Below are 25,729 nucleotides of genomic sequence, written 5' to 3' on the forward strand. Positions count from 1 at the left end.
AGGTCATGTGAGCCCAATGTCTCCAGTGCAGAAAAAAAAAGCAGGGGGAACGTAAGCAGAACCTTTCAACCAGCATTAAACAGAAACAAGACCCCATGCGTAAGACATCCTTGAAAACCATTAAAAACCATAAATAATTGATAGATAGGGGTTGTGGGATGTTCCTTCAAACACCCCCAACTGATTAATTTTTTTTTTTGAGTTTGGAAGGTAATTGTAAAACTAATAGCTAAGTGTTGAGCATGCTGAGTTCTTCTAATCTATTTTCAGTTAGGATGGTGTACATTAAACATGGGCCTTTATGCGTCTCTGATCACTGGAGATACCAGATTCATCTTCGAATAATTCAAGTTTAGAAGTTTGTGGCTTTTAGAAACATGAGAAGGCCAATTTAATAAAATTTAAAATCTTACATTATCACGATGGCAGAAGGTGCAAAGGTCTGCGTGGAACATTTTGTGTGTCCAGAAGTTAATGCCGCAGACACACACAAGCCAGGAAAATGAGGCCATTTTGTTGTTGTCTTTTCTGCAGGCATTGAACTGGCTGGGCTTTTAATGACCATTACTGCTGACCCGAAGGCACTGGAGGGGAAGGTTAGCTTCTGAATGTCCTCGAAACTCTTCTAACTGCCATTTCTAAGTTCCCTCGGATTGGGGCTCACTTCTGCTTTGCAGAAATTATCTGCTTGGAGCCGTGCCTGATTTATAACAATCTCTGGCAAAACCTCAGAAAAGAGATATGCTTTTGGGTTAGACGGACATCAGAGGCAGCGGTAGGGCCCCGTGGAAAAGCTCCCTGGGGTGGCATGAGGCTCTGGGAGCCACGAGTCCAGCTGAGGGGCAGACTCTTGGGGCTTTCTTCTTCTGAGGAGTGTGACGCAGTTAAAAAGGGGAAAAAAAAGAGCCACGAGCGAAACAGTCGCCAATGAAATAGGAGAAGGAGCACTTTCAAGCACGTGGGGCTCTCCTGGGCGCTCTGAGCTCACGCACAGCACAGGGGTGCTCGGTCATGGAGTGACACTCGACGTGGGGCTACGCACGACAGAAGGAATGGCCCGGGAAGTCAGCCTGAATTCCCTCCAGGACTTGGAACGCGAGGTCATCCTCCAGGTCCTGTACCGAGACCAGGCGGTTCAAAACATCGAGGAGGAAAGGATCCGGTATGCTGTTCCCCACATGCGTGCAAGTGTCTGGGTGTTCCTGCTGGCAGCCTGCTGCCACCTGCTTGCTCGCTGCTGCTTGCTGGCCACGGGGCATCCGGGCGTCCCCTCTGCAAGTGGCCTGGTGAGGGGTGGCGGCCAGGGAGCCCTGCCCTCTAACTGAGCTCCCCACAGTAAGGGCAAAGGGAGGCTGCTTCTGTCATTCACTTAAAACAATGCCTTTTTGTGCTAAGTTTGTTGTCTGCTGCTTATCTCTTTGCTACTTCAAAGGAAGGTTTGCAGGCTTCTACTATACCCCTCAAGGGCAAGACCTCCAGCACAGGGTTGCCTAAATTGTTGGTGGGGGTCACCAAAGGCACACAGAAAAGCCGAGAAAGCAGCGTAGAATCAGCAGGTCGGCTGCAATCCGTTCCTGTCTTTTTCTTTGTGTGCTTTTGCTTCCCAGTTGGCTTGGAGGGAACGGGGAGCATAGAATGTGAACCTGTTCAGCCTGTTCCCTGACGGATCTGTCAATAGAAGTTTCTTTCCTTGTCTGCCTGGAAGCTGCACGCGCTGTTTGGTGTAACACTTAATAAGGCAGGGCTAGACTGTATCAAACTGCCGATTGTTACTGGCCGAGATCCACCCTTGCAAACAGCGATGCCTTGTTTGTCAATGTCTGTAAAGGACGCGAAGACTGGAAAATAAGTACGTGAAATCGGCTTTTTCATTTTGTTTTGTTTTTAACGGCAGAACTCTTTCAGAGTCTGCCAAGAAAAATACACATATAAAATAAAATTCAGGGCCACCCAATGCTTGAGGAGTGAGAGAAGTTTGCGGGTTAACTGGAAGATAGATGTTCTTTTTCTATCCTCCCCTGTTATCGCCAAGCTCTCTAAGTGTACTTGTACTTCCTTCCACTAAAAAATATCATACACTGGACAAAATGGAATTGTCTCTGATGATGAGAGGGCTTTCAGTGATTTAGAAACATTTTGAATATCAACAAAGTAATATGCACACTGTGGTCAGGAAGCTTTGTTCCAGAGGGTATAGACTAGAGCAAATCCTGCAAGTTGAATGAATACACGCTTGCTTCTCGGGACTGGCTTCTCTCTTCTAAAGGTAGCTAGCAGAGACATTTTATAAAAGAGTGTTCTGGTCAATAACACGTCTTTGGGGTCCTTTGGCACTTAGACTATTGTCTCGGGGAAATAGGGACTGGAAGTGAACTGACCACCCATTAAAAAACAAAACCAAAACCAAAACAAAACAGTATTTGGGATGCCTGGGTGGCTCAGTCGGTTAAGCGGCTGCCTTCGGCTCAGCTCATGATCCCAGGGTCCTGGGATGGAGTCCTGCATTGGGCTCCTCGCTCAGCGGGGCATCTGTTTCTCCCTCTGCCTGCAAATAAATAAATAAAATCTTAAAAAAAAAAAAAAACAGTACCAAAGCATGGCATCGGTTAAATAATTTTATTGGATAACTTAATGACAATAGCAGGCGTGGATATCTTTATAGATCTTTCTATGCCTTCTGTATTAAAATTGATGCCATTTTCTCTGTGTGTGTGTTTTGTTTTGTTTTGTTCTCTCTCTGTCTTTGCTAACTGTGATGATGTCCTTTGGACCTGGAGGGAATAGCCTAGAACAAAACTAGAGGCTGAACCCTCTGTGCCAGGCACTTTTTAGGCTTTGCCATTGAATCCTCCCAGCATCCGTGGGAGGTGAGCCTTTTCTCATCTCTGTTTCACCGTGGAGAAAATCTCTGAGCCTCTTTCCTGAGAGATTGAGTGAGATCGCTAGGTCACACAGCCGTGTTGTGTGGAGGCCAAAACCCCTTCTTTCTTCTCTTGCCAGGGGTGGTACTGTTGGCGCCCTCGCCATGGAGGAGTGTGTCTGGCATCTGTCCTCTCATTCAGCCATATCTTATCATTTGACTCTCTGGGCCGCAGGAAACTGAGGACGCACTTGCAGCATCTCCGGTGGAGAGGAGCAAAGAGCGCGAGCCAGGAGTACAAAGAGAAGTCGTGTGCACGCTGCCAGCGCGAGCTGGGGCTTCTGCTGAACCGGGGGGCCGTGTGCAAGGGCTGCAGCCACCGCGTGTGCTCTGAGTGCCGAGTGTTCCTGAGGAATACCAGTGCCTGGAAGTGCACCGTGTGCTTCGAGGACAGGTGAGATGGCCAGGGCGTTCACGTCCCCCCTGCGGACTCGGGCCATGGGGACGGTCCCAGACCAAAGGCTGACAAAGCATCGTCGCTCCTCCAGTTCGATTGGTTAATGTTCACAGAGGGCTTCATATGAAGCTATGTTTCTAGACTCGGAAGTTACAGTGATTTAAAAACAAATTTTATTATATAAAAGTTTTTTTTTCTTTTAATTTACAAATATTTGTTTTTAATGGCTAAGGAGTTAAGATTCATTTGGAATTCGTAACTAGGTGCCTAAGTTTTTCAAGAGCTTAATTTCTTTTCCAGAGAAAGTCAAGTGAATCTTAACATGGGGAATGTTAGACTGATCCTGTGTAGCGTCATTTATTTTTAAAGATTTTATTTGTTTGTTTGTTTGTTTAGAGAGCATGAGCAGGGGGAAGGGCGGAGGGAGAGAGAGAATCTGAAGCACACTCCCCACTGAGCATGAAGCCCCACGTGGGGCTCGATCCCAGGACCCTGAGATCATGACCTGAGCGGAAATCAGGAGTCAGGTGCTTAACTGACTGAGCCACTCAGGCACGCTGCATTATTTTCTAAAAAATATTTTATTGAGGTGTAATTGCCATATGACATTATATTGATTTCAGATACACGGCATAATGAGCTGATGTTTGTATACACTGCAAAGTGATCACCACGATAGATCTTTATCTGTACTTCAATTCTGAACGATAACCTTGCCGGGTGGAGTATTCTTCTTTGGATGCTTTCTTCCTTTCAGTACTTTGGATTGGATTTCCCACCCCCTTTTGGCTGCCAATTTCTTTTTTTTCTTTTCTTTTTTTTTTTTATTTTAAAGATTTTATTTATTTATTTGACAGAGAGACAGGCAGTGAGAGAGGGAACATAAGGAGGGGGAGTGGGAGAGGAAGAAGCAGGCTCCCAGCAGAGGAGCCTGATGTGGGGCTCGATCCCATAACGCCGGGATCACGCTCTGAGCCAAAGGCAGACGCTTAACGACTGAGCCACCCAGGTGCCCCGTGGCTGCCAGTTTCTGATGAAAAATCTGCCTGTAGTTCTATGGGGGTTCCTTGTATGTTGCAAGTTGTTTTTCTCTTGTTGCTTTTACGAGTCTCTTTTTATCTTTCACTTTTGACATTTAATTAGGGTGTGCTTGATGTGATCTCTTTGAGTTCATCTTATTGGGGATTCTCTGGGCTTCCTGGACATGGATGTCTGTTTCTCTCCCCAGGTTATGGAACTTTTCAGCCATTTTTTTCTTCAAATAATTTTCTGCTCCTTTCTCTCTCTCTTCTCCTCTGGCCTCTGTAATGTGACTCATTATTCTGCTTGATGTCGTCCCATAGGTCTGTTAGGCTGAATTCATTTTCTTTCTTTTTCCCTTTTTGCTGCTCTGCTTGGGTGAGCTCCACTGCCCTGCCTTCCAGATTGCTGATCTGTTCTTCTGCTTCATCTGGTCTGCTGGGGAACCCTCCAGTGTGTGCTTCAGCTCTGTGACTAATGCTTGGCACTTGCTGATGGTTTCCATCTCTTTGTTGAAGTTCTCACCGTGCTCATCTGGCCTTCTTCTGAGTCTGGTCAGCATCTTTATGGCTGTTACTTTGAATTCTTTATCAGGTAGATTACGCATTTCTATGAGAGTAACGTATTTTTTGGAGATTTTTACCTTGTTCTTTCATTTGGAACATACTTCTCTATGTCTTCATTTTGCTTGACTCTCTGTGTTTGTTTCTTTTTTTTTTTCTTTTTTAAGATTTTATTTATTTATTTGTCAGAGAGAGAGAGAAAGAGCACAAGAAGGGGGAGCGGCATGCAGAGGGAGAAGCAGGCTCTCTGCTGAGCAAGGAGCCCAGTGTAAGACTCGATCCCAGGACCTCGGGATCATGACGTGAGCCAAAGGCAGATGCTTAACCAACTGAGCCACCCAGGCATCCCACTCTGTGTTCATTTCTATACGTTTCTAAATAGGAACCTCTCCCCATCTTAAAGGAGGGGCCTTGTGTGGGTGATGAACCTTGTCGTTTAACCTTGCCCTAGCTCTTGGTTATCTTTCCAAACTTTGTGATTGCCCAGGCAGCCTGATTTACTCCTGATAGGGCTCCGTTGGTGTGCCAAGATCTGTCAGTGTTCCAAAGGGAAGGATCTGTTAGAACCTAGTTTCAGGCTGATTGGAAGCCAGAGCCATAGACAGCAGCTTTTACAGCATGCAAATAGATCCAGTCCTGTGGGACCACAACCATAAACTCTGCTGAGCTCCAGGAGATCCGAAGGTGTCCTTTGGGTGGAAGTTGCAAAACTCAGGGCTTTAGACAAGTGCATGAGCTCCTTCCTAGGAGGTTCCAGAGAGCCATAGCAAAGCCAGTGCTGAGCGCAAGGATATTGTCTCCCTGCCTGTGTTCTCTGAGAACATCTTCATAACCTTTGGTTGTGTGGCAGAAAGGAAGTCTGCCCCTCAGGCGAAAGCTCCAGGCCAAATAAATAGGCCTTTTTCACAGGGAGACTGGGGATGTGCTTCAGTTCCTGGGCGTTGTAGGTGGCCAGGAACTGTCTTTGCAGTTGTCACAGTCCTGTGGAGCCCAGGAACACCAGCCCCCTGGCCACCGGGGCCAGGTGATCAATGGGTGTCCTCTGTGTGGGCTGCATGCACCTGCTGGCTTTGCGAGGCAGCTGGAGAGTGCGAGGGGTGGAGCGTGCCCACTGGCCTTAGGAAGGCAGTAGAAGAACGCCTTGGCTGTGCATGTCCCTCAGCAGCAAGGCTGTGGGAGAACTCTGGGCCCACTTGTAGCCTCCAGCCACCGTAAGGCAGCGGGAGCGTGGGGCATCTCGCATGCGCGCGGGCTCCAGCAAGGCAGCGGGAGAGTGCCGCGTCTCTGTGCACCTGCCTACGCTAGTCGGGGAGAGGGAGAGTGCAGAAATGGTGCTCATCTCTGGAGAGAGTCCCCCCTGCCCCCCGCCCCTCTGGCAGATGCTTTCAGATTAGCAAATGAACCTCCTTCACATACAATCTAGATGCTTTTCAAACCTGCTTTGGTCTTGGGTCTCCATGTAAGTGAGACCACATGCCCCTTGGACTTAAGCCTCATTGCTTTTTCTAAACCAGACCTTTCGGGGCACATTCTCTGGTGCAGGTCCCAAGGGTTGGGGTGTCTGGCAGGTGGCACAAAGCCCTAGCTGCTCTGGGAGAAACTCTGCACTTGTGAGATCCCTCCCTGTTGTGAGTCTCTGTGCAGGGGGTGGGGGGTGGGCTTTTGCAAGTCCATGTCCCTGCCTCTGCTACCCATCTCGGTGTGGTCTTTCCATCCTTTGTTGTAGAGGGCACTTCGGCTCCTTTTCAGATCTCCAGAGGGAGTTGTTCACGGGAAGCTGCCGAGCCAGTGTCCGGGGGGAGGTCTGCTCGGGGTCTTCCTACACCACCATCTTCCCGTGCAGCTTTCCTTAAGGCCTTTGGGAAGGAGGTAAGCTGGCTTAGATTGGAACCTCAAATAAAGAAATGAGTGTGCTTTCTCTTAGTGCCCGACTGAATCTTCACATATTTCAATCTTTTGGCATCGTGAGGTTTAAAAAAAATTTTTTTTAACATGGAATTGGTATTTGGAATTACCCATTTTGAAAATGATAAACAGCCCGTTGGGCTCGGGCTCCCACTTTTCAAAGCAAGAATGGGCTGGTCATCGATTACTTGACAACACAAGAGAGGGTGTTTCTTTCTTTCTTTTTTTTTTTTTTTTTATAATGTTTTTTTATTATATTATGTTAGTCACCATACAGTACATCCCCGGTTTTCGATGTAAGGCTCGATGATTCATTAGTTGTGTATAACACCCAGTGCACCATGCAATATGTGCCCTCCTTACTACCCATCACCGGCCTATCCCATTCCCCCACCCCCCTCCCCTCTGTAGCCCTCAGTTTGTTTCTCATAGTCCATAGTCAAGAGAGGGTGTTTCTGTTCGTTGGCGACAGTGCGCACAAGGACAGGGTGGAACTTAGAGGGAGAAACATTGGTCTGGCGTGAATCCCAGAGAATAGTCAGAGACCTGGGGATCTGCAAACAGCTCCTAAGTGTTGCCGCAGACATGTGAGTGCCCTGGACAAAATCAGGAAGGGGCGCTCACCCACCGAGGGGCCGGGGGCTGGGTTTTCTCTCCCCCTCAGTCCGGAGAGTTCTGTTTATTGGGCCCCTGACATTATGTCCTCGAATTTCCTGTCCCTTTGCAAGGCTTAATTTCAGTCCCTCATCGAAAGAGAAGTGAAGTTGTTCAACCAGATTTCTTTGCTCCTGACAGCACACCTTGTACCTCCACAGCAGCTGACTTCAGTCTGAGCTGACTCCACGCATTTCACGCCTTTCAGGTCTCTCTGGTTTGTTGAGGCCAATGTCCTTCAGGCTTTGCTTTTTTTTTTTTTTTTTTTTTCTTTTTTAGTTCTCCATGCTCAAGACCTTCAGTCTTCTCTTATCTTGAGAGGGAAGGACAGGGAGTTGCTGGGAGCTGCCTGGGCTCTTGAGAGAGGTGGTAACAATTCCAAATAACATCTAGAAAGGTCTTAAGATTTTTTTCCCTCTTTTCGATCAACCATTTGTATTTGAAGGCTAATGGTAAACATTGCCCGGTAAGGGATTAAATGCGTTGGCATTTTTTTATCTTCGAATAGTTCACCGTAAGCTGAAAATCACAAGGAGAGGACAGACGAGGCTGAGGCCGTCTCCTGAGAAGGCCGCCTGTGTTGAAGTCTGCACCCAAGAGGGTGTCGTGCCCTGGCTCCTGTAACTCTACCCTCTAAGCGCACAAAGTGTGATTTCTAAAACCCCAGCTTCCTTATTGTGAAATAAGGATGCTTTTCAAAATACCATAGATAATTGCATTATGAGGAGTGAATTGCCTCAGGAAATCGTATGGGGGGGACAGAACGAAATAATTTATAACAACACGTACTCTACCCCCTTCCTTTCTTGGCAGCTGTCTGTTCTGTCTCTGGTTTTGTCCACCCTGGACCCCCATCCTAAAGAGAAGGCTGGTAAAACTTTAAAATATTTGACAGTCACAACTGACGGGGGACAGGGGTCCCGGATGGGGGGAGGACCCCAGGGCCTTTCCTCTCCCTGCAGCTTCGTCAGCTTGAGACCTGGTCCTTGGGAAGAAGTGGATTTGTTGTGTGACCAGGAGGAAGGGAAGGTTTTTTAAATCAGGAAAGGGGAAGCTGTAGGATAGCGATTTTAAAAAAGCAAAACCAACTGACAGGTTGGGGCAATCAGAGCAAAAGGCCGGTGGGATGTGCTGGCCTCCGGGTTGGGTAGAGGTTCCAGGAGGCCTTTGAGGTATATGTGAACCACATCTTCTTATCCATTCATCTGTTGAAGGGCATCTCGGCTCCTTCCACAGTTTGGCTATTGTGGACATTGGGGCTGTGAACATTGGGGTGCATGTGCCCCTTCTTTTCACTACATCTGTATCTTCGGGGTAAATACCTACTAGTGCAATTACTGGGTCATAGGGTAGCTCAATTTTTAGTGTTTTGAGGAGGCTCCATACTGTTTTCCAGAGCGGCTATACCAGCTTGCATTCCCACCAACAGTGTAAGAGGGATCCCCTTTCTCCACATCCTTGCTAACACTCGCTGTTTCCTGTCTCGTTAATTTTTGCCATTGTAACTGGCGTAAGGTGGTATCTCATTGTGGTTTTGATTTGAATTTCCCTGATGGCTAATGATGTTGAACATTTTTTCATGTGTCTGTTAGCCATTTGTATGTCGTATTTGGAGAAGCGTCTGTTCATGTCTTCTGCCCATTCCTTGACTGGATTATTTGTTTTTTGGTTGTTGAGTTTGAGAAGTTCTTTATCCATCTTGGATACCAGCCATTTATCTGCAGCGTCATTGCAAATATCTTCTCCCATTCTGTGGGTTGCCTCTTAGTTTTGTTGACTTTTCCTTTGCTGTGCAGAAACTTTTTGTCTTGCATGTTTCATTTAAACCTTAAAACAGTCTTATGGGGCTGCGACGACTATTATCCTAATTTTATAGGTGAGGAAATGAGAGGCTAAGAGACAGAAGGTAGTTAGTCCGAGGCCAGGGAGTCAGTTAGACAAGAGTCCTGGTCTCCTGAATCCCACTCCTTCTAGATCTCTGCCCTTTCCCCGCAGCCTGCGGGGAGAAAAGCCACTCGGAAGACCTTGGATCTCAGGCTGCAGGAAATGGGGTGTGGGCATAGATGCTTTGTCAAAAGAAAGCTGTACCGCAGGGCGCCAGTGCCCCGAGGGAGGAGCCAGGGGCCGGGGAAGGTGAAGGCCGATGACCCACAGGAACATCTTCGCAGTGAACTGGGCATCAAGTGATAAGGCTGGAGGCAAAAAGAAATTGAGAGCGAAAGAGAAGCAGCAGAAAGATTCTGGAAACAAAGACATGTCAAAAAGGACTCGGAAGAACAGAGTTGGGTAAAGGTCGCTTCTAGTTGTGGGGGGCCTATATTGTTCTCAGCAGGAGCCATCAAAAGAGGGTGATTTGGGAGAAGGAAAGAAGAGAAAGAAGTGTAAATGCGCCCTTGCTTCTTTGCTTAATGTCCCTCCCCCCAATGCACTGACAATTCCCGCGATGAAATGGCATGGAGTAACAACCATGTTGAAATGTCGGGAGACTAAGCTTTGTATTTGCTTGTTTGCTTTAGCTTTGGTTTTAAAAAATAAGATTGAATTTGATGACTTAGGTTCACACTGATTTTTTTTTTCCCTTCAAAATTATTTGCAGTAGTATCCAATTTCATGTGTCTAGAAAAAACCTGCTCATCCTCCCCGAAGTCACTGGCTGGGGAATTACAAGACGCCTGTCCTTTTTCTCTTGCTTTGTAACTGGCTGTGACCATAAGTACCAGTCTCAGATACTTGTTGGGATGTTCTCTCTCTGTTTCATTAGGAATAACCATTTATAAATAATTAGAACAGAGATTTTAGAGTCAGGGTTTCAAATGGTGGGAAGCAGTACTGTTGAATTCAGGATACTTGCTTGGGCTGCTCACGTGTCTCTGATGTTCTGTGCCTGAGGCTAATGGCGAGGAACCGAAGAGTGCCCAGTTGCAAATTGATAGACAGACCTTGGCATTTATTACCCCGTTCCCAGTTCTCCGGTTGGGATTTGAATTATTGCTGCAGAGCAGTAAGGGTTAAAATAAGATTTTGAAATTTATTCAAGGGGATTTTTTCTGTTGTTGCTCAAATACATTTTTGATTAGGATTTAGATGTAAAGATATCATTTCAGGATGATGTACTATATCTTTTGCATTGTGTGAAATACTTTTTACTGACAATCAAGTGACATTTCAAGACAAGTTTTATAGCAATTGTGTTTCCTGCTTAGAGTAAAACTTCCCAGAGTTTGGAAAATAGAATCTTTGAAATTTCAGACTGATATTCCCAGCATTTTCCTAATTGCATGTTTTGATAAAAGACTGAATCCCCGCTTCAAAGCCACTGAGGCAAATAGCTCATGTATGAGAATGGAATAATTTGCAATCATTATCGTAAGTACTTCTGCTCTTGTAGTGAGTAAAAGGTCTAACTCCGTGAAATATTGAAAAGAAATTGAATGCTGGGTATGGTATAGGGGAGCCGGTGCCAAGGATAAAGGGCCATGTCCTTGCTGCCTATCTTCTGTTTCAAAACCTGATTTTTTTCTAATCTGATTTTTAACATTGCTGATAGAAATTATAATAAAAAATTAAAAAAAGAAACTATATTCGTGTGTTTCACATGAATATATTCACAAGTTGAATATATTGAGTAAAATATTTCGCATAGTTAGACATCTGTACATTTTCAAGAGATTAACCAGTAAAACCAATTTCACAAGGGAAAAGCCTTTTGTTCTTTAAGTAAAGTCTTTTTCTTCTTAGTTCTGACCTGGAGATCGCATCTGTTGTAGTCCTCACAGTACAGCTTGGCTGTTCCACAAGGTGTATGTACGATGCTTTCTGTAGGAATATGATAGATGGTAACTGTATGTAGGGTCATGACAGTCTTTTAAATCCTTTGGCCCACATGGGAGTAATGACCATTTAATATTCTTTGGAGCCCTCGTTCTACTATGACATACAGTAAAAAAGTAGAAATGTACAGGACATTTTGGGGAGAAGTTTATTTTTGAGAAGTTTATTTTGTACTTACTAAAGGGAACGCTTTCCCAATAATTCGAATTTCATTCCCTTTGTTGTAGCTGAAATTTCTTCTGTAATCAGTACTTGTTTAGTCACACAGGCCTTGCTTTTAAAACCTTTCTTTGAGATTAGTAAGCCTTCTGTATCATTGACTCTCTTGTTCGTACTTGAGGTTGTCACCATACTCAACTCAGCTGAAACTTTTCGCCCACAGGGACGGTCAGCACGGGGAGGCTGCTTTCCCCAGGCTGGCGCTTGCATGGTGGTGAGGTGCTGGCTTGGTTAACACTCTGAGCTGAGTTAAGGGTGCTGGCAGGTGTAGGGATCCCAGACAGGCTTGTAGTTTCTTTGAAGTCATGTTTTCTTAGGAATTTCCACAATAGCATACCTGTGCCCATAGCGCAGACCAAAGCTCATTCCATGCCGAAGAGAAGTCATGTGTGGAGTTAGTGGGTTTAGATGGTTCAACTCTTGTGCTGTTCCATTGATGCAGATAATTAAGAACAGACATTTTTGTTCGAAGAAAGTTGCCCATGGATTTCTAGCTAATGTTAAAGCTGAACTTCAGTATATCCTACTCCTCTGAAATCCCTTCTATCTTTGGGATGCTTTGGTGATGATGGGATTAGATTTTGTGATATCTTTGTTAGATTCAAACTTACACCTAATGATTTTTTTAAAAGAAATTAACAAAGGTGATTCTTTAAAAGGAAAGAAATACATCTGCCTAAATCTGCTATGTACTTTGCACCCGTGTGAGCAGTACTTTTGTAACTACAGAAATGAAGTCATCAGATAAGAAATCAGTTATTCCTTCCCCTTTTAAAATTGTACAAACTTGACTGGTACCTTGAACAGAATCCTCAAAGCCTCGCCTAGATTTTTGCCACCTCTGAAATGGTTATTTTGTGTTTAAGTCTCCATAATCTAAAGGTGGCAAATTTGTGTTGCCCTATGCTTGGGAAAGGAGGTAGGAGGCACATAACATCCGATGTAACATATAATCTTACATGTTAAACGCATCTGGGTTAATTTTCAGTTCGATTTAGGAAACGTGAGTATTTAAAATTTGAATCTTCTTAAAAGTGCTGTTAGTTGCTGGGGCACCTGGTTGGCTCAGCCAGTAGAGCATGTGATTCTCAATCTCAGGGTCACGAGCTCAAGCCCCACTTTGGGTCTGGAGTCTACTTTAAAAATAAATAAATTTAAAAATGCTGACAGATCCTAAGAGCTAGTATATTATAAAACCTTTTGCCACCTGAAATAACAAAATGAAAATATTAAGGTTGGTGGTTTTTTTTTTTTTAAAGATTTATTTATTTATTTGAGAGAGAGAGCACATGAGCAGGAGAGGCAGAAGGAGAGGGAGAGAGAATCTCAAGCAGACTCTGTGCTGAGCACGGAGCCCAACTCGGGGCTGGATCCCAGGACCTGAGATCATGACCTGAACCAAAACCAAGAGTTGGATGCTTAACTGGCTGTGCCACCCAGGCTCCCCTTAATGTTGGTTTTGACAACAGCCTTGTCGCTTTCGAATATTCAAATAATAAGCCCGTGTTCATAGCAGCATTATTCACAATAGTCACTAGGTGGATACAACCCATTGTCCATCAACAGATGAATGAATAAACAAAATGTGACATATACATGCTATGGAATATTATTCAGCTACAAAAAAGAATGACATTTAATACATTCTAAAACATGGATGAACTTTACAAATATTATGCTAAGTGAAATAAGCCAGAAGGAAAAATGTATGATTCTACTTTTATGAGGTACCCAGAGTAGAGACAGAAATTCATAGAGACATAAATGTTTTATAAATGTTATTCATTTTGGACAAAAAAATCCATCATTTTGAAATACTTATAAATTATTGCTTTCATGTCCTATAATATCTTCCTCAATAATTATTTTTGTCACCTGCATAGTTTTATGATTATATTTACAATTATTAAACCAACTTGAAGTTTTAACACATTCACACACTCATTGCCAATCTTTTGCGACCATGATTTCCCAATTTGCAAGTTCTTTATTTTGATTCATTTTTCAATCAACGGAAGTGCCCCTTGAAGGATTTTTTTTGCCCCAGAAGAGCCATGGGTGGCATGTGACCTGAGTCATTGCAAATTTAAGGTTGTCCCGTATAGCCGTCCCACAGGAGTAATAACTGCACTGGTTTGAAAATCTTAGGTCCCAACCTTTTCATCTCTAAGTTCAGGAAATGTGTTCTCATTGTCTTTTGGAGTTTAATGTGACAGAGACATCTGAAGCTATTTTTATTTTTATTTCTTTAGTGATCATCTGATATGTGTTACAAACATTGGCTTTTTTTCTGTATCCTTGTAATTAACAATAGTTCCTCATCCATGTCTGCGTGTGAGCTCCTCTGTGCTGGTTTTATGGCATAAAGTTCCTTTGAGCTGCCCATCCCTTGGATTTGCTTGTTTAAAAAAAATATTTTTAGGGGTACCTGGCTGGCGCAGTTGGTTAAGCATTGGCTTCTGTAAAGGTTCAAGTCATGATCTCAGGGTCATGGGGTTTGGCCCCATGTGGGGCTCCAAGCTCAGTGTGGAGTCTGCTTGAGACTTTCTCTCTTTCTCCCTCTGCCCCTCTCCCCAATGCACCCCCCCCTCTCAAATAATAAATGAATCCTAAAAATTTTTAAAAATCACTTAATTGTGGTAAAATACCTATAACATAAAATTTACTATCTTAGCTTTTTCAACCTACAGCTTAGGGGCATTAAGTCTGTTCACATCTTCGTGCAACCATCACTACCGTTCGTCTCCAGAACTTTTCCATCTCACAGAACTGAAACTTTATACCTATTAAACAACGACTCCCTGTTTCTTCCTCCCGCTGGAAGCCAGCGTTCTTTGTTCTGTTTCTCTGAATCTGCAGGTTTCTAGGTGCTCGTATAAGTAGAATCATCCAGTGTATGTCTTTTTATGACTGGCTCATCTCACTTAGCAGAGTGTCCTCAAGCTTCCTCGGTGTCGTAGCTTACTGCCAGTTTCCTTCCTTCTTAAGGCTGTGTATTCAAGGAGCATATTCCATCATGAGTATATGTCGCATTCTGTTTGCCCATTCGTTCATTGGTGGACACTTGGGTTAATTCTACCCTTCGGCTCTTGTGAATGGTGCTGCTGTGAACACAGGTGTGTAAACGTCTAAGAGACGCTGCTTTCAGTTCTTCTGGAGAGAGACCCATATGGTACTTATATTTTAAGTTTTATATACTATAATTTATAAACTATATATATATATTTTTTTTATAAACTATATTTTATAGTTTAATTTTTTCATACTGTTTCCCATAGTAGCTGCACCATTTCATAACCCCACCAACAGTGCACAAGGGTCCCGTTTCTTCACATCTTCGTCCACTCTTGTTCTTTTCAGGTTGTTGTTTTGTTTTGTTTTTGATAGTAGCCACTGTAATGGGTGTGAGGTGAAGGTTTGCTTGGGTTTTGACTCAGTAACATTTTCTTCCGTCAGGTATGATTCCTCTGATCATCTTTTATGCCACTTGTCCTTGCTTCTTAGGGAATAACTTTAATACGTAGGTTGGCTTTGTTCTCTGTCCTCCATCATCTAATGTGTTTTTCTTTTCTGTTCATGTTCTGGAAAAGCATGTCTACTGGGTCAGCTCCCTGATTCAGCTTTCCAGCCTCTCGGTTCTGCTCCTGCTTGTTGACAGACAGTCTGTTCTGCTTTTGTGTAGTTTCCTAGATTTGTCTTGGTTCTCGTCTGATGTCTCTTCGAGTCAGCCTGGTTCCTCCTTCTGTCTTTCTGTCTCCTTCTCCTACAGGCGGGTGTTAGGTGCTTTTGAAGACAAAGCGCTTTCGGAAAGGTGCCCTGGTTCCCCCAGTGCTATGCGTCCCGAGAAGTCTTCGGCATTTTTTCAGAGGCTCTTGGTTGTCTCTTCAGGTTGAGGAATTGTCAACAAGAACAGGCCCCTTGTTTCTCACCCTTCCTGTGGCCCCTTTGGTGGAGGGGGGCCCTTCCTAGATCTCTGGGGAAGATAGGGTGGTGCACAGCATCTAACCCGGGTGTTCTTGTCGAGGCCTCAAGCGCAGCTCTGTCTGGCTACGGTCGATTTTTTCTCACTTTTGTCAACTAGTTATCTGATGGAACAAACCAAGAATAACAAACGCATGGCCAACAGGCTGCTGACAGCCCCTGGGCCTTGTGTGTTTGGCCTGCGTGAAGTCTCATATGTATCATGTTAATGCCTTAAAATGGGCCACAGGTTCTCCAGCTCACCACAGTCCCCACCCCTCCTTATTGTCTGCACCTGGCTTGCTTCCCTCGTTTGCAGTCTCTGCCTGGTGCCTGAGTCCGTGACCCCACCCCACGTGCTTAGAGGGGCCGACACACATTAGATCTCAGTGCACCCAGAATCCCAGCTCCCTTCAGTTCTCAGGGTGCTGCCCACAGATCTCGGGCCTTTTACTCATTCACCAACCCACACGAATTCACTGGCCCCTGCCATGCACCCCTGCCACGCTTGGGGCTGTGAATACAGCCCCGAGTATGACCCGGGAGCACCTGTCTTCTCTCTGAGGTCAAGTGAGGGCGAGTTACTAATGTGTTGCAAGAAGGGGTGGCAGCAGCTCGATACAATCATTTCTTTATCTTCATCTTCATTCTCTGAGTCCTCCCCTAGTTACCTAGGATTTAATCACTGTGATCAGTCTTTTTTTCCTGTAAAAACATTGAAATTAGATCAACTGAGCTGGCAGGAAAAAACCTCACTGTTTTGCTTTGTAACTAAAAACCGTCTTAGATGTGAGATTATTTGAAGTAAAAAAATAAAATAAAACTCCTCTGTATGCTTGCCTAAGACTGCTTCAGCTGGGAATTACCCAACAGGTGGGCAGGCTAGCACAGAGCAGGGAGGTGGGTCTCAGTTTTACAATATCCGGCTTCTTCATTTGGACTTTTCGCAGCTTGTTCGTCTGATAAGCCACCAGGGTCCTCCTGAGGCTTCCTGGCCATCAGGACACTGGTTGGAGAGCAGAACCGCCCGGGAAAGGGGCCTCTGCAGACGAGTTTTCCACCTCTTGGCCGTTGCATGGTGGAAAATACATCACGCAACTCGAGGGCCATCATGCTGACTTTTTGAAGAGCAAAAGGTGTGGATGGGACAGTAACCCGTCCGCAGATGCAAGTAATTTAGATGCAAAGTAAAACTGCATTCCAACAGGCCTGTTTGGCTCGCGCTTGCTCTGATGGTGACAGGTCAAGCGGTCTTTCTGTTCCGGTCATCCATTCATTGTATCTCCTTCAACATTTGTATGCTGGAATTTACAAAGGGCTTTTCAACAGTTATTTCTTGTTTGCTGACGAAATGGCAGCATTAGCAGAGTTCAAGGCTGTGGGAATGGACGCCGGAACCTCCAGAAGTGTGGTTAGAGCCGCTGTGCGCCCCATGCTTGGCATCTAAGCCAGCGGGCCTCACACAGGGTCCATGGCAAGGTCATGTGCCAAAGTCAGCTCCCACAAGTCTGCAGCTTCCACTATCTCCACGAACCCTAGGTGTTTGCTTTTCGAGATGTATCTGTCAATTGATTGAAAAAGGTTTTTTTTTTTAAGGTTTTTTAAAATGTATTCATTTGAGAGAGAGAGCAAGCACGAGTCGGAAGGGCAGAGGGAGAGAGAGAAGCACACTCCCTGCTGCTCAGGGAGCCCGACTCGGGGCTCAATCCCAGGGCCCTGAGGTCATGACCTGATCCGAAGGCAGATGCTTAACCGACTGAGCCACCCAGGTGCCCCTGATTGAACACGTTTTAAAGAAGCGAGTCTCGATTCTGAGGCATGTAAAAGCATTAGGCTCTTGCTGAGCTCAGAATATGTTTCAAGAAGCTTTCAGAGCCGGATTCTGATTCATCACCTGGGAAGAAATAATCAACGCCTCCTCTGGCGGCTGCGTCGGGCTCCCCTGTGTTGGGCCCTAATGAGGACAGAGACATGCAGGTTCCGCCCCTGCAAGGTCTGCTTGCCTCTGTCTTCAGCGATAAGAGCAACTTTTCGTACCTTGGGACTGGTGTGGACAGGGAGCCTTTAGGAAGCGTATGAGGGAATCCTTGCTTAGGAATAGCTGATTCTGCAAGGACTGTTTGTGGAGACCCAGCTCAAATCTGTTCTTAAAGGAAACAGCCTCAAATGCGAAAAACGTGCTGTTTAGCCTATGGTTTACGACCGTGGCGTGTTTATCCTTCTATCCTTTAATCACAGACGAGCCCGAGAGACCTGAAGTCTGTGTCGAGATCTGTCCTATCAAGTAAGCTCGCACTTGAGTCGGTTGGGATGTACCCTTAGAGGACCTAGCCCCAGGGGCCGGGTGTTTTCATTCACTGCATAGGTTCTGAAACCAGGGCTGGAGGAGGACGGAGACTTACCCAGGTGTCTGCCCCTTCCCCCTCCTTCCGGCTGCTGAGCTTTCATTTCGTGACTGCGTATCCGTGCACCTGCTTCGCAGGGCAGGCTGTCTGTAGCCTCGGGGGACTGTAGGGGCAGTGGTTTGACTCCCTGCTGAATTCCCAGCTCTGAGCTCCTCCCAGTCCGGGCCCTGCCCCATCCCCAGCACTGTCTTGTACGTGGATGCGTTTGGTCCCAAGGGTAACAGGCTGCAGAGCGTAACAGGGTAGAGGGCTGATAGGGTCACCACCGCGAGCAAGAAAAATGCAGGAAGTCGAGTTCATGTATTAGACGGAGGCCTCCTGTTTCACATTTGATGTTGGTCCTCGACCCTCCGCATTTGAGGGTTAGACCTCGGCCTTCTGGTCAGGTGGAAGATTTGCCCACAGGCACGGAACAGGTGGCAGGTATGGTCGTCCAAAGGAGCGTGGATTCGCCACCAGCCCCGTTAATCTCTCCACCTGGTTTTGACTCCATTTGCCTTCAGACACCGGAGGGGACCTTCCAAGGGGCTGAGTTCTCAGCGTTTTCTGTTGGTTTAGTAGATCAGATGTTCGATTTTATGGTGCAAACTTTTCCCTGTCTTTCTGGAGACAGATCACAGTTGAACATTTTATATATTTTGGTTCTGAATGGTAGCGACTGATTACCAAAATTCTGGTATCACGACTATAAACGCTCTGTGTATTTTCCCCTTGTTCTGGTCACTAAGCACTGGGAACCATAATTTACTTACTCATCAGAGAACATAACAGTTTCTCACTAGATAAAGGGGAGGAAGCTGGTTGATGTCTTCTAACAATTACTAGAAGTCCGTAGAGAAAGAGGGTATTTTAAAAACATGTAGTTGGACATATATTTGTGAATTGATTTAACATTTATAGCAGTTGTAAGCATTAGTTTAGAAAAATCCATTTGAGTTCATAAATAGCCTAAAAGAACCTAATGGAGAACTTATTTCAGTGAATACTTTATAGACAAGAATTCCCAAGTTGACGTTTTAATTTTTCTTGAACTTTCATAATCCAGGAATTGGCAAGTTTTGTGGCACATTATTTTAAGGGTGTGAAAAACTTGTAGTATCTATGTGTTTACTTTTTACATCCAAAGAGGATGTTAACAATTCTGTATTGCCAAGGTTTTTTGAAGCTGAGGGTGGCTTCTCCAGAAATTCAGGAACTGTCAAGAGCACAAGGCATTGGGGAACTTTGGTTTCAAGCAGTGAGATACAAAGGGCCCTGTTCCTCCCCCGAGACTGAAGGAGATGCAGGGATACAGAGGGACCCTGGAAGCTGCTGGCAGAGCAGCCGGCCGAGAAGAGGCCATTTCTCACGTGGTCCACTCGAACCCAGGTCCCGGATCTCCACGAAGCACATGGATCCCACATTCCAGACTTCAGGTCCTTCCAGGAAACTTCTCGTCTACTCTTAGCTCTTAGGAAACATTGTGGTTAACTAACCTTAACCTATCCTGGGGATGATCTCCGTCCTGGCCAAATAGACAGCATGGGATTTTTTGTTGACTATCCTTCATGCCGTTGTTTACCGCCGTAAACATACTAAATTGACCATTTTTATGGTAATTTTGTTTCTCCTTGTATGTTCATTCAGAAAACATGAAGTACTTACTATGTGCTGGTCACACACATATGTTAGTATGTACACATTGCATGTACATGCTACATATAGGATAAAATAGACCCGCAGAGACTCCCAGCTTTGCTGCTAACTGGTCAGATCACTGGACCTCTACAGGAGATCTGTAAAGCAGGGGTTGGGGCCAGAAATGTGAACTCTGAAGACCCTTGCAAGATGAATCTCACGTGACACTGACTACTTACCTCTTAGGAGCCAAATGCAGCACCATCCACATCTCTGTCTGAGGCTTCCTTTCTGCTCGTTTTTCAGAAATGTGAAAATAAAAACGGGAGAATGGTTCTTTGAGGAACGAGCCAAGAAATTTCCAACCGAAGGTAAGTGCTCTTGAGATTTTTTTCTAAAGTAAAATGATGTACTCTTAGTTTTAAAATATTTGGTGTTGAGACTTTTGAATATAAAAAACTTTACAGGCTGGGGCGCCTGGGTGGCTCAGTTGGTTAAGCATCCGACTTGGCTCTTGATTTCAGCTCCGGTCTTGATCTCAGGGTCGTGAGTTCAAGCCCCACGTTGGGCTCCACGCTGGGCACGGAGCCTACTTAACATAAACAAACACTTTACAGGTCATGGTGGACAGGCCTTGCCCTTCTCACCCGTTCTGTTTGGTTGTGCTTTCTGTGCTTTCCCTTTGGCCCACGCTGCTCAGCACCTCTCATCATGAGCTCCCCTCGGTACCCCAGCTCTCACGGCAGAACTCCTGGAGTCTCCCCGACGTCCTGCTTGTGGGAGTGAGCTCTCCCTCCTCCAAAACACAGCAGGTCCGGTTTGTCCATCTCTCCCATAATCGTGGAAAGTGCCTCATGCTGTATTATTTGCATACTTCTCTTTGTCTCCATGAGCAGAAACTGTGCTTTTCAAATCTTGTTAGCGCCTTGTGGCGCTGAGCACAGAACCTTGTTCGTGATACTTGAGCAAAATGATCGACGAGCTGAAGGCCCCGGGGAGTGAACGGTGTTAGAATCCGGCAGAGGCTGATGATTAGGAAGTGAGCGCAGGTCGTGAGTCTATGAGTGCAAGTGTGCATATGGTCTGGGCACCTGGCATATCTTATATCCGGAGCTGGGGCCGGAAACCATGGGGAGAACTAATTCTCTCTGGTAACACCAATGTCCCATCAGTATGGGAGCTACACAGACAAGAGAACGACTTATCAGACAAAGGCACACGCATGTGTCACCAAAATCAAGTGGAGCCCGCATGCTCTGGGACTCCCGTCCGTCCACAGTGGTAACACGTCCTCTGTGACGTGGGTCAGCGGGGACTGCACACAAGGAGCCTAGACTGACCTGGAGGGAACAGGGTGGCTTGCAACCCTTCTTTTTTCTGGAAAAAATGACCCTTGAGGTAAAGAAAGAAGCTATTTAGCCACAACCCAAAATGTGTTGGCAAGGAAAAGAAGCCGTTTGTCGGAGTGCTGACACTCAGCTTTTATAAAAGGCGCTGTTAGCCAGGGTTGACATTCAGTCGGCATTACATTCTCTCCTGGATTATATCCCAGACTCTTCTTACTCAAGCAAAGATGATGCTTCTGCAGAGTTGCTTACAAATCTGGAAGGAAGTCCAATGCTAACGGGTATGCTCGAGCAAAAGGGTGAGCAAGTGTGTGCGGCGTCTCCCAGGACAGTGTTTCTCAACGCGTTTCCTCACTGCCCTCTCTCCTGTCCCAAGCAGCCTAGCTGACACTTTTTCCTAAATCCTACCCGCCCATGAAAGTTTCCTACCCCAGGTATATTTCTGTTTCTGTACTGAGGCCTTTGGGAGCACACTAAAACCACCCTTTTTGCCTCCCTGGGGCTGTTGTCCCCATTTAGGGCATAATCTAGACAAGCATGGCAGCGTGAGGTCTAAGTTTTATTGCTTTGTTTTGTGTCTTTAAAATACTTTTTTGTTGGGGCGCCTGGCTGGCTCAGTTGGTAGATATGAAGCTCTTGATCTTGGGGTTGTGCGTTCAAGCCCCACATTGGGGAGTAAGTTGTTCTTAGAATAAGAAAAAAAATACTTTTTTTGTTAGGGGGCTGGGGTCTTCTTCAGGTGGTAGATTCTCATTTTTTTACTCTGCTCCTACTTCACATAAATGGTAAGACTGTGGGGAGTAAAATTTCTATAATTTCTCAATAATCACTCTGTGAAGACCTCTCCTGGAAACTTTTTAATACACTGTTGAAAGTTTTAATATCATTACTTCAATGAGGAAAATGAACTTGCCTGCCAGAACACCTGTGTGCAGCATGCATGTGTGTGCACGTGTGTGTGTGTGCGCACGCACACACGTGTGCTCCTTACCTTCTCATCATCTTTCTGGTGCTCTTCTGGTGAGTAGAAGTGGGCGGAAGCAGTTAGGCTAACCACCTGACATAAGAAGAGGAATAGGATAGGAATGAACCTGAACTCCTGGGTTTCTCTTTTTGTCCAGTGAGTTTCCACCAGAATGGAAAGATCAAGAAAAGAAAGTAGACAATGAACGTCAGCCTGAGCAGAAACCATCCTTTTCTCTTATTGCTTTTCCTAAGTTATAAAAGAAACAAACAACAACAAAGAAAAAACCAAACTCCTTCCTCCTCTGCAATTGCTTCCTCACATGCTGAGGTGTCTCATTTTCTTGTCCCATTTTAGGCGAGTTGGGCTCAAAAGGCCGGGAGAGACCAAGGAGAGTGCCGAGCTGGGGGAGCACACACGGTTCTGTGAACTAAAGCTCGGGTGGCTGGAGGTTGGCAGGCGAGGAACCGGGAAGGGCAGCGGGGGTGAGAGGGGGTGCACCTGGGCAGGTGGGAACATCCCCTTACTCGCACCTGTGTCCCAGCAGACAAGCTGGCACAGCAACTGAGGGGACTCTGGTCCCTGTGCTGTATCCGCACAGGGCTAGTTAGGAAAATAGAAACCATATGGGGATTTGAGCAAAGAGGATTTAATTCAGGGAGTCGGTGAAACAGGTATGATTGGAGGAAGAGAGGCAAAGGGAGGCCTGTGGGAACCCAGAGGTGGTAACGGCAGGAAGCAGACCCTCTGGGGCGCTGCCGGGCGGATGCGCTCAGGAACCTCCTGCCTTCCGGTCTCTCTGGCGCCCCCTGGTGGGCAGCCCGCCCCAAGCCCTGCTCCCCGCTGTGCTGGAGACCGAGATTCTGCATAGTATCTAGTGTTCGTTGTGATGGTGTGGACGCGGCTCTTCCCAGCCTTCCGCATCCTCATCGGAAGCTGGAGAAACGAGATGGTGGTAGGAGACACGAAAGAGTACGAGATGGCTCAAGTCTGTGCCTCTTTCTATTGCTGGATTAACTAATTCCTCCAAATGTTAAAACAATCAATATTATATGGTTTCTGTCTTCAGCTGAAGGCTTGTCCGGGGCTGGAGGGTCTGCTTTCTGGGGAGGGGCGGCTCACGCACATACCCGATGTGCTCGTGCTGCTTCTGGGCAGCTCTCCCTGAGCGTGCTCGCCACGCGGTGGCTGGCTTCCCCCAGGGCACCGGGCATGAGAGACAAAGGCAGAGCCCGACTTTTTTATATTAAAATTTTTTTATTATGATAAAATAGACACAACATAAAATTTACCATTTTAACCATTTTTAACCACACAGTTCAATGGCATTAAGTGCATTCACGTTGTTGTATAACCATCACCGCCATCCATCCTTAGGACTTCTTCATCTTCCCTCAGTCTCCCCAGAACTCCTAGGAACTTCTGTCCTACTCTGTCAATCTCTTATATGGCCCTGCTTCACAAAGCACACCGTGTCGTTTCTGCTCTACCCCGAGTGACACAGGTCTGCTGTATTCAGGGTGGGACGGCTGGGGGTCAGGAGGCCAGCGGCCCTGGAGCCCAGCAGGAAGCTGGCTACCCCAGCCTATATTCCTTACCCCAATCCACACACCTGAGACTCAGACCTGACTCCCTCCCTGCATCCAGTGAGTCAGCAAATCCCAACATTTCTGCCTCCCCGGTCTCTTGAATCTTTCCCCTGCTCTTCATTCCCACTTGTAATGCAGGAGCTCCTAGCTGGTCCCCACGACTCCACCTGCTCCCCCCTTGGTCCATCCTCCACTTTGTGAAGAGGGGACTTTCTTTTCTCTTTTAAAAAAGGTTGTTCATTTTCTGATTATAGAAGTAATACATACTTTTTGCAGAATATCTGGGAAATTCAGAACAGTGTACAGAAGGCAATAAAAATCCCTCCAGTCAACAAACTGCTGCTAATTACACACACACACACACACACACACACACACACACACACACACAGAGTCTTCCAGCCTTCTTCTAGGTGATGCTGTGCGTGTGCACATACAGACTTACATTTTTTAATAAAGATTTTTTTAAGTAATCTCTACATCCAAAACATGGGGCTCACACTTGCAACCCTAAGATCAAGAGTTGCACTCTCCACCGACTGAGCCAGCCAGGCGCCCCCAGACTTATAGGTTTTTTTTTAAAAACAGATTTGTGATCAGACTATATATAGGTTTTAATCTTTTAAAATTCAATATAGCACAAACACTTGCTTATGCTATTAAGAGATGTTCCAACATACACTGATCAGTGCACAAAATACATCAGATGGATGCTCTATGTTTTATTCAACTTGTTCCCGTGTCGGCGAGTGTATCATTGCATTCAGAATTTCCTAGCACAGATAAGTCTGTGATGAACGTCCTGTAGAGGTATCTTGGCATCTCTGGTTATTTCCTTTGGAGAGATTCTAAGAAGAAGGATGACTGGTCAAGCGTGAGAACCCTTGAAAGGCTTTGATGTATTTCGCCACATTACCGTCAGGAAGTGTGTGCTCCTTTGCCCCACCCCGAGCAGGGTACGTGAGCTGTCCTACCACACTCCGGCCACCACGAACTCCTATCCCTTGAAACAGGAGCTCAAATTACATTTGTTCTGAATGTAAAAATAATATATATTCATTAAAAAAATTGAGAAGCAAAGAAAAGCATAACAAATAATGTTAAAAAGACCATGACTTCACCCTGAAAACTTTTGTTAACATTTTGGTATACCTCATCTCTGTTCTTTGGTGAATCAATGTATCTATGTTTGTGAGGGTCTATGCATGCGTGTGTGTGTGTGTGTGTGTGTGTATACACAAATATATGCATATACACACAGAACTACACATACATTTTTAAAATTTGAAATTAAACCATTAAGAAATTGGTGTTTTTAGGTAAAAATGAATGAAGGCAATTTTTATGAGCCAAGCTAATAGATTTACATACTGGAGATCAAATTGTATATGCAGTTTTATACTATTTCTTCACATACTGATTTACAAAGAACATTTTTCCATATCCTTATCCATCATCAACTACATAATTTCTGATGACTGCATTTCGTTCCAACATTGGAATGTGACGTCATTTATTGAACCAGATTGCCATCGTGGTACAGTGAGGGAACTTCCGGTTTTGCCATTACATTTTTGGGAGTTTTAATATTATTAATATAAGTGCAATGGACATTTTGTAGATAAATCTTTGGCACATCTGTGACTATTTCTAGAAAGAGAAGGGTAAGATGAGAGGTTAGGAACATGGCCCCCAGGAAGGGTGTACCCTCCTTACCAGTAGGAATCGTTCTTAAAAATAATCCAAACTCTATCAGTTTGATAAAACCACATTGGTAGTCTGAAATGGTTTTTTGTCATTTCACTTGAATTCATCTAATTCCCAGCGAGGTTGAATATTTCCCACCTGTTTGGACTTCTGCAGAAGTTCTTTATACATTAAGGCTCTTAGCTCTTTTCTGTCTTGTTAGCTGCACCTGTGTCCTTATGTTTTTTGACAGGAGAAGTTTTTTCTTGGGTGTATGCAGTCAACTCTAACTTTTCCTGTAGAATTATTTGAGGGTGGAGCTCTGAGTAAATGCGTGAGTGAATGAATGAAGTAAGGATGGAGCTGCTTGGAGATGCAAGGTGATGTTCTCTGTAGAGAGTTCTTTTCCTTTTTAGCATCCAGAAACCTAGAGCCAAATTTAATGTCCAGTTGAAGGAATTCCAAGAGTCATTACGCCCTCTGTCACCCCAGTGCCTTTTATGCGCCTATTTTAATGGTTCTATTGGGTGTGAGCCATTTAAAGTAAATTCTCCCCAAATTTCCTTGAAAGTAGACAAGGTATAAGTAATAATCCAATGAAGAATAATAGATATTAATTGTAGCAGTTTGTTGTGCTACGTTTCCAACCCTTA

The 25,729-nt window shown here is 45.3% G+C and overlaps 1 protein-coding gene across 2 annotated transcripts in view; it reads left to right on the forward strand.

Annotated features, from left to right (window-relative positions):
* The window catches only part of SYTL3 (synaptotagmin like 3), an 88,165-nt gene that overhangs the window by 14,935 nt on the left and 47,501 nt on the right, over window positions 1-25,729 (forward strand). For both annotated transcript variants that reach the window (XM_045805427.2, XM_045805428.2), the window contains 3 exons: window positions 535-1,162; window positions 3,096-3,314; window positions 19,798-19,862. In XM_045805427.2, coding sequence (XP_045661383.2) covers window positions 1,053-1,162; window positions 3,096-3,314; window positions 19,798-19,862 — 394 coding nt within the window. In that variant the 5' untranslated portion in view covers window positions 535-1,052. The remainder of the gene's footprint in view (window positions 1-534; window positions 1,163-3,095; window positions 3,315-19,797; window positions 19,863-25,729) is intronic.

This window comes from Ursus americanus, chromosome 11 (genome assembly GCF_024610735.1).
Source record: "Ursus americanus isolate L20-20 chromosome 11, mUrsAme1.1.p, whole genome shotgun sequence".
In the NCBI taxonomy this organism is placed as follows: domain Eukaryota; kingdom Metazoa; phylum Chordata; class Mammalia; order Carnivora; family Ursidae; genus Ursus; species Ursus americanus.